This window comes from Myotis davidii, unplaced genomic scaffold, assembly GCF_000327345.1.
Source record: "Myotis davidii unplaced genomic scaffold, ASM32734v1 scaffold934, whole genome shotgun sequence".
In the NCBI taxonomy this organism is placed as follows: domain Eukaryota; kingdom Metazoa; phylum Chordata; class Mammalia; order Chiroptera; family Vespertilionidae; genus Myotis; species Myotis davidii.
The window spans coordinates 1,015,305-1,026,654 of NW_006285798.1; the positions used below are offsets into that span (position 1 = coordinate 1,015,305).

The window sequence follows — 11,350 nt, forward strand, 5'->3', positions numbered from 1 at the left end:
AAGGGGGAGAGACTGATCACAGCTTCAAGGGAGTTGAGAGCTGAGGAAAGGAGGCAGGCTTTACAGGATGCTGCTGCCAACAGGGCCCTTTAAGGTTAGTCATTTCTAGCTCCCTCCACTTCCCAGAGGGGGGGGACTGCAGCCAGAGAGGGAAAGCCACCAGCCAAGAGCCGCAAGGGATCATCATCGGGGTGTGAACAGGGATGGAGGACGGCTGAGCAATGAGGCACTGGCTCTTGGATTCCTCCCACTGGGGTCTCCAAGCCGAGCTGGTTCTCCCTTCCTATGTCGGATGCTTAGAATGGGAGAGGTCCAATTCTGAAGGATGTGGAGATAGAGCCTGGCCACTCCCTGACCAGTTCTGAACTCGAGTGGAACCATCCAGAAAGGCTTACAGGGAAATCGTCTCTTAGGTTCCTCCAGCCAAAACATGCAAATCTTGGGGTATAGGAGGGGTCCATGTACCCCTCCTCACCCACCTTCAGAAGACAAGTCCCAGAGGCTGCCAGAGTTTAGAGGGAGGGGGAGCCTCGCAGCACCAGTTGCTGCTAGATTAGGAGGGGATCAGGCCCTACACTGCCTACACTGGGGTGCCAGTCTTTCCTCACCATCTCACTTTTAGAATACATAGCACCTAGATCCCCAAACCATCCTCACCTTTACAAGGCCAAGTCTATCCCCATTCTCCTAAGGCCAAGGTTTGGGGGAGTCCCAGGGATTAGATAGAACGGGGAGAGCCAGCAGGCTTCCCCCGGCTAGCCCAAAGCCGGGTGGCCTGTGAGCCCAGCTGTCTCCTGTCCATCTCCCGACAGGACACAGGCCCAGAATAGCAAGGTCATAAGCATGGAAAGGGCCAGGAGGTGGGGGCAGAGGCTGAGGGGCGTGAAAGGAAAAGGGAGAGGCAGAATGATAAGAGGCAGTGCTGGATGGAGGCGGGGAGGGGAGAGGGCCAAGCAAAATAGGTAAGAGTCTGCCATGGCTGGTGAGCTCAGTGGTTAGAGTGTTGGCCCTCTCACCGAAAGGTCTCGGGTTCGATTCCCCATCAAGGGCATGTACTTGGGATGCGGGTTCAATTCCCAGCCCCAGCTGGGGCATGTGGGAGAGGCAACCAGTCAGTGTCTCTCTCACATCAATGTTTCTCTCTCCCCCTCCCTTCCACTGTCTAAAAATCAATGTGGGATGAGGATTAACAACAAATAGGTGAGTCTTCAGAATCTGGCCCTTCCTTGTTGGCACCCACCACCCGCAGAGCCAGGAAGCCCAGGGGTGCCTTCCACTGGAGGGCACAGTGCAGCCCAGAGAGCAGAGCCTGGGCTAGAGAAGGACTTGGCTGGGAGTGGAGGGACTCGAGGAGGGCGGGAGCTGTTGCAGACTCAATACCCACAGGGAAGGCACATCATGTGAGTGGTCTGCGGGGATGAGATGCGGAAGGTGGACCAACTGCATGAAGCTGGATCATCTGATTTTCAAGAAAAGCCAATCATCTGAACTTTTATGTGAAATTTCAATGGAAACATTATCCAGGTCAAGCAAGCAATGTCAGTAGCTCCCGCCTAGACGCAACCTCCTATTTTAGATGAGGACACTGAGGCCGGGAGGGGCTACACACTGCCAAGGCCACACAGCAAGCGAGAGGCAAAGCCAATGTCCTTTGCCATCTTCCTCCACCTCCCAGCTTGGCTCTGGGAAGGGGAGCGTCAGCCTGGCCTTGGGCCCCTCTGCAGCCAGACTGTGTGTGAAGTCTCTCCCAGCACAGCCCCACGCCCAGCCCAGCCCCATGGCCTCTCTGCCAGCTTGCTCCCTGAGGAGGGAGCCGTACTGAAGAATTCTGAGCAGGAAGGGTCCTTGGAGATCGTTGGTCCTGCGGCTCACTGTCTTGTCTCGTTAGGAGAACGTGCCTGGAGACCCCGAGAAGCACTGTTTGGCTCAACACACACGGCAGTCCCAAGAAGCAAAGGACAGAAAGTGCAGGACTAGGGAGCAAAGGGACTTCATCGGACCAGCCGCTCAGCTCTGGGGCTCACAACTCAAGTGGGCTACTTTCCTGACCCCGTCCCAGCCCTCATGGCAAACACTGGCCACAGTCACCACGATGAACTGAGATAAACCCTTTATTTATTTATGCTTCTCCATTTTGTTTAAAACAACAACAACAACCACCTTAATATTAACTGACAGCCCTTCCCCCTCACCCCTCCTTGGGCTGGGGGTAGATAATGGGGAAATGGCCCCCAGGGGCGGGGCTGACCATAGAGCCCCTTGGAGAGGTAATGGAGCCCAAATCCCCTCCCCAGGGGACGGGGCACCTGTAGTGTATGAACTGGGGAGTTAACGGGACTCTTGAACCTCTTCTTGTACCAACATATATGCCCTTGGCCATCAAGGGTAAGGAAGCATATGGGGAGGGGATTCCTACCGCTCCTCTATGTCCCTGCTCAGCCCCCGTCTCAGGAACTGAGGGCTGAAAGAAAATGGAAAGGGTGGGGGTAGGGTGTCACACAAAGGAGTACTGGTTATTAATGGCTCTGGGGTGGCCCCCTTCTTCTCCATCGCCCCCTAGTGGTAACTGCTGGAGCTGCACCATCGGTGTTGCTTCGGGGACCCCACCAGATCCAGGGCCTCCCCGGACCTCCATGCCTGGTGTCAAGGCCTCTTCCAATTCAACCACGGGGACCAGCTCAACCACGGGGACCAGCTCTTCCTGGATCCCTCCACTGCCCACTTTCTCTTTCTCTTGCCTCTCTTTGGCTGCTGTGGCTGTTGCTGCTGCCACTTCTGACATCCCCGACGCCTCTTCTGCCCCAGGATGTGGGGGATCTGTCCATGAAGGGGGTTCAGGGGGTGGGGGTGGGTCGTGGGAGGTGTTCGGTTCTGGATAGGAATGGTAAGAAGACAGACTAATTGTGGAGGGTGGCAAGCTCTTGCAGCAGCCTCCCCTTCACTATCCCCCCCAGGAGCCATGTGCTATCTCCCCACATCCCATCTTCTGAGCAACCCCCCAATCCATGGAAGATGGATCATGGGCGGAGGTGAGAGGAGGACCACACTTACACACAGTCACTCGCTCCGAAGGGCATGAGGGTGGAGGAGGCATCGGGGTAGCATCGATCTCCCTCGCACACCCCTGCATGGTTCCCGGCCTGCTCTCGGCCTGGGGGGGAGGGGCAACGTGGGGACAGATGGGACGTGGGGGTAGGGAAAAGGGAGAGATCAGACAGGGACATCAAACATTAAGGGAAGAGGGAGGGGGATCAAACAGAGCATTCCCCAAAAGGGCAGGCCCAAGGCAAGGTGATGAGGAAGGGCAAAGACATGGGGCGGTGTATCTAGGAGACAGACAAATGATGGAACAGAGGAGTCTGATGGAATGGGAATGCACCAACCCACTCTCAACTTCCTCCCAGCTCCAGCAGGAGCCCTCTGCCTTCCTACCTCCTCGGCATACATTTTTCCCTTTGAAACCCCAACACACAGGCCCCTGTTCTCCCCATCAAAGCCTCTCCTCTTCACAGGCCCCCACCCCACCTTTCTGGCGCACACACCTCCTCACTTCTTGGGTGCACGGGCACCTCCTCCCCTGCAGACCTGCTCTGCTCACCCTGCTGCCGCTGGGAGGACACAACATAGCTGCCAAGGACAACATCACTGGGGCCTCCAGACTCCAGAGGGATGGGGTGCACCCGGAAATGCTTGAGCATATCAAAAATGGACTGGAACCACAGGTGCTGGACCCGGCACTGGCCCTCCTCATTCAGCGACAGACGCAGGTGCTGAGGGCAGGATGAGCGAGGTGAAGCAGGAGCCCAAGCCCCTGCCAATACGGAACACTTCTCCCTGATGGCAATGTCCCCACTCCGCCCGCCAGCTCCCTGTGGAGAACAGGCCTTTTCCTCAGTCACTCACCTTGGCCTTGCCCTGGAAGTTGAAAGTGAGGACATATTCGCCCCGCCTCGTCTCACTCTGACGTACCAGGAAAACACCATGGGAGTCGGTGCCTCCGGCCAGTACTAACTGGGCAGCCTTGAGTCGAGAGAGCATCCCGTGGAACCAAGGATACCCTGAGAGGGGCTGCTCCCCCTCACCTCCCTCTGATTCCCCCTGGAACAGGAATGACCCTTCAGGAAGGAGAGAGGGAGGGAAAGCTGGGTGTCAAGGAAGCCTCCCCCATCCTGGGAGAAGAGCCTGGCTTCCCCTTCCTGTGTCACTTCCCTCCCCTGGGTCAGCTCCCTCAGGAGCCCAGGACAAGGTTCAGGGAGGTGGGCAACCATGCCTGCACAGACCACACCCACAACTCTGGTACCTGTGGCTGTTTCTGGAGTGTCCAGGGATGGGTAGGGGGTTGAGAGGGGATGAACTGTCCCAGCTGGGGGTTCCTCTTCAATGGGGATGCGGGGTGGCAACTCTGGGGGAAGCAGTTCCATTGAGTCAAAATGGGAGGCAGCAATGGAGGCGGAACTAGGAGAGATGGATGCTGAAGGGCGGTCTGAGAGGCCCCCATATGCCCCTGGAAAAAAATAGGAGGGCAAAGTTGAGAACTGGAGAAGCTACTTTTAAAATTATATATACACACACACACACACACACACACACTCTTATATATGTTATTGATTTCAGAGAGGAAGGGAGAGGGAGAGACAGATAGAAACCTTCTATATAAAAGGCTAATTGTAAACTGTTCCTTCAACCCCGAGTTTGACCAGTGGGCGGGACCGGCTGGCCCCTCCCCCCACCAGGCCAATAGGGTCGGCCGGCCAGACCCCACCCATGCACTAATTCATGCACAGGGCCTCTAGTCAGTGATGAGAATCATTGGTTTGCTGCCTCCTGCACACCCCCTACTAGGGACTGAGCCAGCAACCCAGGCATGTGCCCTTGACTGGAATCAAACTTAGGACCCTTCAGCCCACAGGCCAACACTCTATCCACTGAGCCACACCAGCTAGGGCTAGAGAAGCTACTCTTTGACAGGAGTGGTCTGCCTGGGCCACCTCCCACTAGTCCGCCCTGTGTGGACTGGCAGGGTCAGGTGGCTGAAATGTTGGATCCTTCTCCAGGCAGAGACCCTGATATTTTTCCACCAATAGCTACCTTAGATTTCATACACTGCTCAGGGGTTACAGTTACTGAAAGGAGGTCCTAGAATCCAAAAGTGCCTCTGCCTTTTTTGTTGTTGCTTTTAATCCTCACCCAAAGATATCTTTCCATTTATTTTTATTGTTTTTTTAAATCCTCACCCTAGGATATTTTTTCCATTAATTTCTAGAGTGGAAAGGAGGGAGGGAGATGAGAAGGAAGGAGGAGGGGTGAGGGGGAGAAAAAGAGAAAGAGAGCCGAAACCGGTTTGGCTTAGTGGATGGAGCACTGGTCTGCAGACTGAAAGGTCCCAGGTTCGATTCCAGTCAAGGGCATGTACCTTGGTTGCGGGCACATCCCCAGTGGGAGTGTGTAGGAGGCAGCTGATCGATGTTTCTGGCTCGCTCTCTCTCTCCCCTCCTCTCTGTGAAAAATCAATAAAATATATCTTAAAAAAAAGAGAAAGAGAGAGAGAAACATTGACATGAGACATTGATTGGTTGCCTCCAGCATGTGTCCCTACCGGGGCTGGGGAATCTGCAACCAAGGTACATGCCCTGGACCAGGAATCGAACCCGAGACCCTTCGGTCCCCAGGCCAACCCTCTAACCATTGAGCCAAACAGGCCAGGGCTCCACTGATTTTTAGAAAGTGGAAGGGAAGGAAGGAAAGGGAGAAAGAAACATGGATGTGAGAGACACATCAATTAGCTGCCTCCTGCACGTGTCCTGACCAGGACAGGGGACCAAACCTGCAATTCAGGTATGTGTCCTTAACTGGAAATCGAAACCCTAACCCTCTGGTGTGAGGTCTGATGGTCTGACCACTAAGACACACTAGCCATGGAGCCACTATCTTTTGAACTGACAGCAGAAATGGAGACAAATATTTTTGCATTAAAAAGGGGTCCCTCGCCCCAGCTGGTTTGGCTCAGTAGACAGAGTGTCAGCTTGCAGACTGAAGGGTCTTGGTTCAATTCCAGTCAAGGGCATGTACCTAGATTGCAGGCTGAATGCCTGGCCTTGGTCAGGGCGTGTGTGGGAGGCTACCAATTGATGTATATCTCTCACATCGATGTTTCTCTCTCTCTCTCTTCTCCTCCCTTCCACTCTCTCTAAAATCAATGGAAAAATATCCTCAGGTGAGGATTAACAAAACAAAAATTTTTTAAAAAGGGGGTCTCAACTTGACTGGCCCTTGTGGCTCAGTGGTTGAGCATCAACCCATGAACCCCAGGAGGTCATGGATAGATTCCCATCAGGGCACATGTCCAGTTGCAGGCTCCAGCCCTGGTAGGGGACATGCAGGAGGCAGCCAATCAATGAGTCTCTCTCATCATTAATGTTTCTATCTGTCTCTCCTTCTCCCTTCCTCTCTGAAATCAATAAAAACATTTTTCTTTAAATGGGGGTCCTGCCCAGGCCCTGGCAAAATAAAAAAGGGGGGGGGTCCTTTTTTTGGTCAATAGGACAAAGCCAACTCTCAGAGGCATCAAAGATCCTCCTTCTATGCCCTGGCCAGTTTGGCTCAGTAGATAGAGCATCGGCCTGCGGACCAAAGGGTCCCAGGTTCAATTCCAGTCAGGGCGCATGCCTGGGTTGCAGGCTCGGTCAACAAGCAGGAGGCAGCCAATCAATGATTTCCTCTCATTATTGATGTTTCTGTCTCTCTTCCTCTCTCAAATCAATGAAAAAAAAAAAAATTTAAATCCTCCTTCTAGCCCTGATTCTCTTCCTCCTCTGAGCTCCCAAGGCACTTTTTTCTTGCTTGTGCCGCTCAGAGAACGCTAAGCACAAACTCTCCATTTTAAAGCCCTGCTTTTTAGAAGTCTTGTCTGCTCAGCTAGACTGTGAGCCCATGGAGGGCAAGGAGCTAATTTCAGGCATGCCTGCACCCCCACCTTGCCCGAGCCTAGCAAAGAGCCAGGCAGGTACCAGGGCATTCCCGAATATCTGCCGAGTGGCAGGCGGGCATGTTGCACACGGTCACCGCTCAGATGAGTATGTGTGCAGGGTGGAGCGCAGTGGCTCAGGCATCAAGCTGGCATAGCCCATCTTTGTTAGTGACGCTCAGGTGACACTGGGAAAGCCATTTCTCTTCCCTGGTGTTAGCTGCCTAAGAACAGAGGGAATTAGAACTGATGGCTTGTAGGGTCTGTTCTAGCTTTAAGATTCTATCATTCGTTTTACTCATCGAACACAGCCTTTAGTTATATGCTAGGCACTGTGACCCTGAAACTCAGAATAGAGGGTCATGAGGAAAGGGTGTAGTGGAGTGTGGAAAGGTGAGCTGGGTCAGGCAGATTTACAAGTCTGTGTTTATGTGTGTGGGTAAGGGTATGCACGTGCTTAGTCCGGCTAAGAAGTACAATTAAAGAACATTGGTATCGTTGACACATGCACAGAGACACAGAGAGCAAAACAAAGATGTGTACAAAGTGTTCTGGAAGCTAGGAGACGAGAAGCGTATCTGCAGCCAGAGTGGTGGTCTGCACAGGCTCACGGGAAAGGTGGCAAGGCTGGGCAGAGAAGGCAGGCTAGGAGTTTCCTTGCAGCTTGTGTGGGGCGGTGATGCTGATGGTCCTAAATGGCAAACTGTGGCTTAGCATGTTCTGGGACAAAAGACAAACATTTGGTGGGTGGGGGCGGGTAGCTGAGAGGCAGGAAAGGGTTTACGCTGGAGAGAGGGCCTGGAGCCCCAAAGCAGGGGGTCTTACATGGCGGGTCTGAGGTTCACAGCTCTCTAAGGCGCTCATGCCCCCGGGGACAGGCGGTCGTTGCTCTCGCTGGGTCCCAGCAGTAGATCCTGGCTGGGCAGACTCTCTGAGTGATTCAGGCAGGGCAGTTCCAGGCTGTCTGTGTTCTCTCTTGTAAGAAATGAGGCCCCAGGGGCCAGTGGGAGGGTCATGGGGTGGGGACTGGTAGCAGGGCAGGGCCTGCAGAGACAGGGAAAATGGTGCTGGTAGGAATGTCACCAGGTGAGAGGACAGGCTGCTCCCACCCCAGCCCCTGGTTTCCTCACCCCGGGCTCAGGCATTCTTGGATGTCGGACACCCAGGCCTTCACATGTAGAGCATCAGCTGTCTCCAGGATATACTCTGAGGAGCCTTCCACCTATGGGACAAGGGCAGGTCCATCGGCATTGCCAGTTCCTAGGGCCTAAGGCACCCCTAATGAGAACAAAAACATCCTGCCTCCCCCCTGCTCCCAGAAGGGCTGTAGCTTCAGGGTTCTGTACTGAATGCTTTCTCCCCAACAGGGGGCAGGGGAGCTCACGGCTCCCACCTTAACCACAAATGTGTTCTCCCGATCAGGCATCTCCAGCGCTGTGGTCGCCCGCACATCCGTGATGGTAGAGCAGGGAATGCTGAGCCGAGGCCGAGATGCCTAGGTTGGAAGAGAACAAGACCCAGACCTTTGGTGGGTAAAGACCATCTTTCCCTTCCCTCCAGAGATCCACCTTTCCTTCTACACCCTAAGGGAATTAGGCAAAAGGAGTAACACTACTCCTTCAGTCCTGCCCACAGCTCCTAGCTCAGAGTCAGGAGCTAGCTTTAAAATCCAAAGCCCGGCCAGTCTGGCTCAGTGGCTGAGCATCAACCTGTGAACCAGGAGGTCATGGTTGGATCTGGGTCAGGGCACATGCCTCGTTTGTGGGCCCCATCCCCAGTAGGGGGCGTGCAGGAGGCAGCTGATCAATGATTCTCATCATTGATGCTTCTACCTCTCTCTCCCTCTCTGAAATCAATAAAAACATAAAAGACAAACAAACAAACGAAAAAACAAAGTAAGCATGTGGGCGATGACCACTTTGGCAGTTCAACCGTTCACTCCCAGCCACCCCTCCTCCGGGTCTCACCTTGGGTGGTACAAAGAACTCCAGGCGACTTCCTCCGCCTCCTTCTCCTTCACTTCGAAGCAGGAAGCGGCACTTTTGCCACTGAGGCTGCCCTCCTCCCCCGGAGGTGGGCCCCGCTGCCCCTCCTCCCCGGCCCACTCCGGCTGGGTCGGGGGCCGCCTCTTCCGCCCCCATGAAGCTCAGCAGCTCTTCCCTCTGCACCATCCCTGCCCCATCCTTCAAGGTCCCTCCTCCCCGACTGAGTCTCAGCCTCTCAAAACGGTGAGTCCATCTGTCCCCCGGGGATGGTCCATCACTAACCAGCCCCCTGCCAACGGTCCCAGTCCCACCAGAGGAGTTGGAGGTGCGGTTTCCACCTAACACAGGGGGCCTGACGAGGTCTCCAGGGGCCCGGCTGGGGAGGGAGGGTCCATGGTCCCCCGCCACTGCAGGATGCCGCGGGCCGAACCTCGGACAGAGCGACCCACTGAACGGAGGGAGAAGCGTTTCTTTAGCTTCGGCTTCGAGGAGGAGGTTGTAGAAGAGGAAGAGACCGAGGAAGGGAGGGGGCCGGCCAGGTCCTCAGATGATCGAGAAGGGCCCAGCACAGCCAGAGGCCCGCCCGCCCTGCAGCTCTCAAGGGACAGGTCATGTGGCGGGATCTCCACACCAGGACTCAGAGGGGCCGGGATGGGTGGTGAGAGGGAGCCAGAGGCCCGGGCCACCTCGGCTTCAAAATGCTGCAGGAAGAGCTCAGCGAAACGGCGGGAGAAGGCAGCCTCGGCCCAGGGCCCTGCATACTGGGGGTGGGAGGCCAGGTACAGGCGAAAACGGCGGGCAAAATCCAGGGCAGCGGCCCGGGCATGGGACTCACAGAACTCCCGCCAACTGGGGGGAGGGGGCGGTGGCAAGGGAGGAGGAGAGGGGAAGGCCCCGTCCTCCAGGGAAGGGGCACCATTCATGACGGTCCCCAGGAGGTGCAGAGGGGGAGCCTGTGGGGAGGGGCAGCAAAGAGGGAAGCGGCCAGAAGACACGGGGTGAGCGGCAGCAGCTGCAGGAGAAAGAGAGGCACATACACCGAGTCACCGCTGAGGTGGGACTGGGGGCGGAGCCCCACCCGAGCCAGACTCCCCGCTCTGGCCTAGACTCATCAGAGAGCAATGGGGAAGGGCAGCAACTGCTTCCCTACCCTTTCCAAAACCCTCGCACCCCACAAGCCCCAGCCAGCAGGCTCCCCGAGGTCTAGCTGCACCCACCCTGCTGCCTTCCCAACCCACTTTCCCAGGCGTTGGTTCCAGGAGCGATAAAGGGCTGTCTAAAAAGTCATCTCCCTTCTCTACAACAGACCCTCCGATGTGTACCATATGCTTCGCAAGTGCCGTTCTTACCTTTCCCCGTGGGAGCCTTAATAACCTCTATAACAGACGCGGACACGGAGGCCCAGAAAGGTTTCAGGGGCTCGCTGGACCGACCTCAGCCACAGCCTCACTGCCCCAGCTCTAGGAGGAGCTAGGCCTACAGAGCTCGGAGACCCTGCCTCACGTGTCCCCAAGTCCAGCTCTCAGGGAGGTTGCTCATTGAGGAGGGTGGACGGATGATGGATTGAAACAGCAACTGTCTGGGAAGCTGACCCCAGGGCCCAGCACCCAAGGCCTGTGTGAAGAAGGCCTGCAATGGTCACAGCCCACTTCTTTGCTGCCCCTTCAGTCTGGAGCTCAGAGGCAGCAGCACCAGGTGAGGAAAGGCTAGGAGGTCGGGTCAGGGCAAGTGTTTGCTGGTCACAAACTAAATAAAAGGTATCAGGGAGGGGGGGATCCTCGGCCTTTCCACCTCCCTCTTCTCACTGGGGAGTGTGCCCTAAAGGCTGGCTAGCCTGCTGGTTAAGGCCACGGCTTATGGAGTCAGGCCTGGGGTGAAATCCAACCTCTGACACCTATTAGCTGTGTAATCTTGAACAAATTATATGTCCTCTCTGAGCTTCAGTTTTTGTATCTCGCTTGACACAAAGTAAGCACAAAATAAAGGACCATCATTATTGCTATCTTTGTGGGTTCCAATCTTCTAAAAGAGAAATTAGAGAAGGAAGAGATTTCCCGAGGTCTTACAACTGGCAAACGGCAGAGCTGGGCATGGAATTTAGCGCTCCTCCCCCCTATTACACTGGAAAAATGAGCGGCACCAGGACTGGGGTGAAGGTAGCTCGGGAAAGTCTCCCCAAAACCTCAGCCTCCTATTGAGACCCACAGGCAGCACCCCCACCCCTTCCTCCCCGGCCCAGGCCCTGCACACTCAGGTGCTCCAAGCACAGGGACCATCCCCAACCAACGCGAAGCCAGGAGATGCCGGAGTCATGGAGCACAGGGGCCCGAGCCAAGAGGTGCGGACACAGAAGAGAAACCGATCTCCAGGCAGAGGCCACCTCCGCGCACAGGCCCACCCC

At 55.6% G+C, this 11,350-nt stretch overlaps 1 protein-coding gene across 1 annotated transcript in view; it reads right to left on the reverse strand.

The window, feature by feature from the left end:
- Window positions 1-2,479: 2,479 nt before the first annotated feature.
- SH2B1 (SH2B adaptor protein 1) overlaps window positions 2,480-11,350 on the reverse strand; it is a 9,222-nt gene continuing 351 nt past the window's right edge. The window contains 9 exon segments of the mRNA XM_006779354.2: window positions 2,480-2,871; window positions 3,599-3,770; window positions 3,904-4,115; window positions 4,301-4,504; window positions 7,833-8,008; window positions 8,095-8,186; window positions 8,358-8,459; window positions 8,932-9,302; window positions 9,305-9,961. Of these exon segments, the coding sequence (XP_006779417.1) occupies window positions 2,495-2,871; window positions 3,599-3,770; window positions 3,904-4,115; window positions 4,301-4,504; window positions 7,833-8,008; window positions 8,095-8,186; window positions 8,358-8,459; window positions 8,932-9,302; window positions 9,305-9,872 (2,274 nt within the window). The 5' untranslated portion in view covers window positions 9,873-9,961 and the 3' untranslated portion in view covers window positions 2,480-2,494.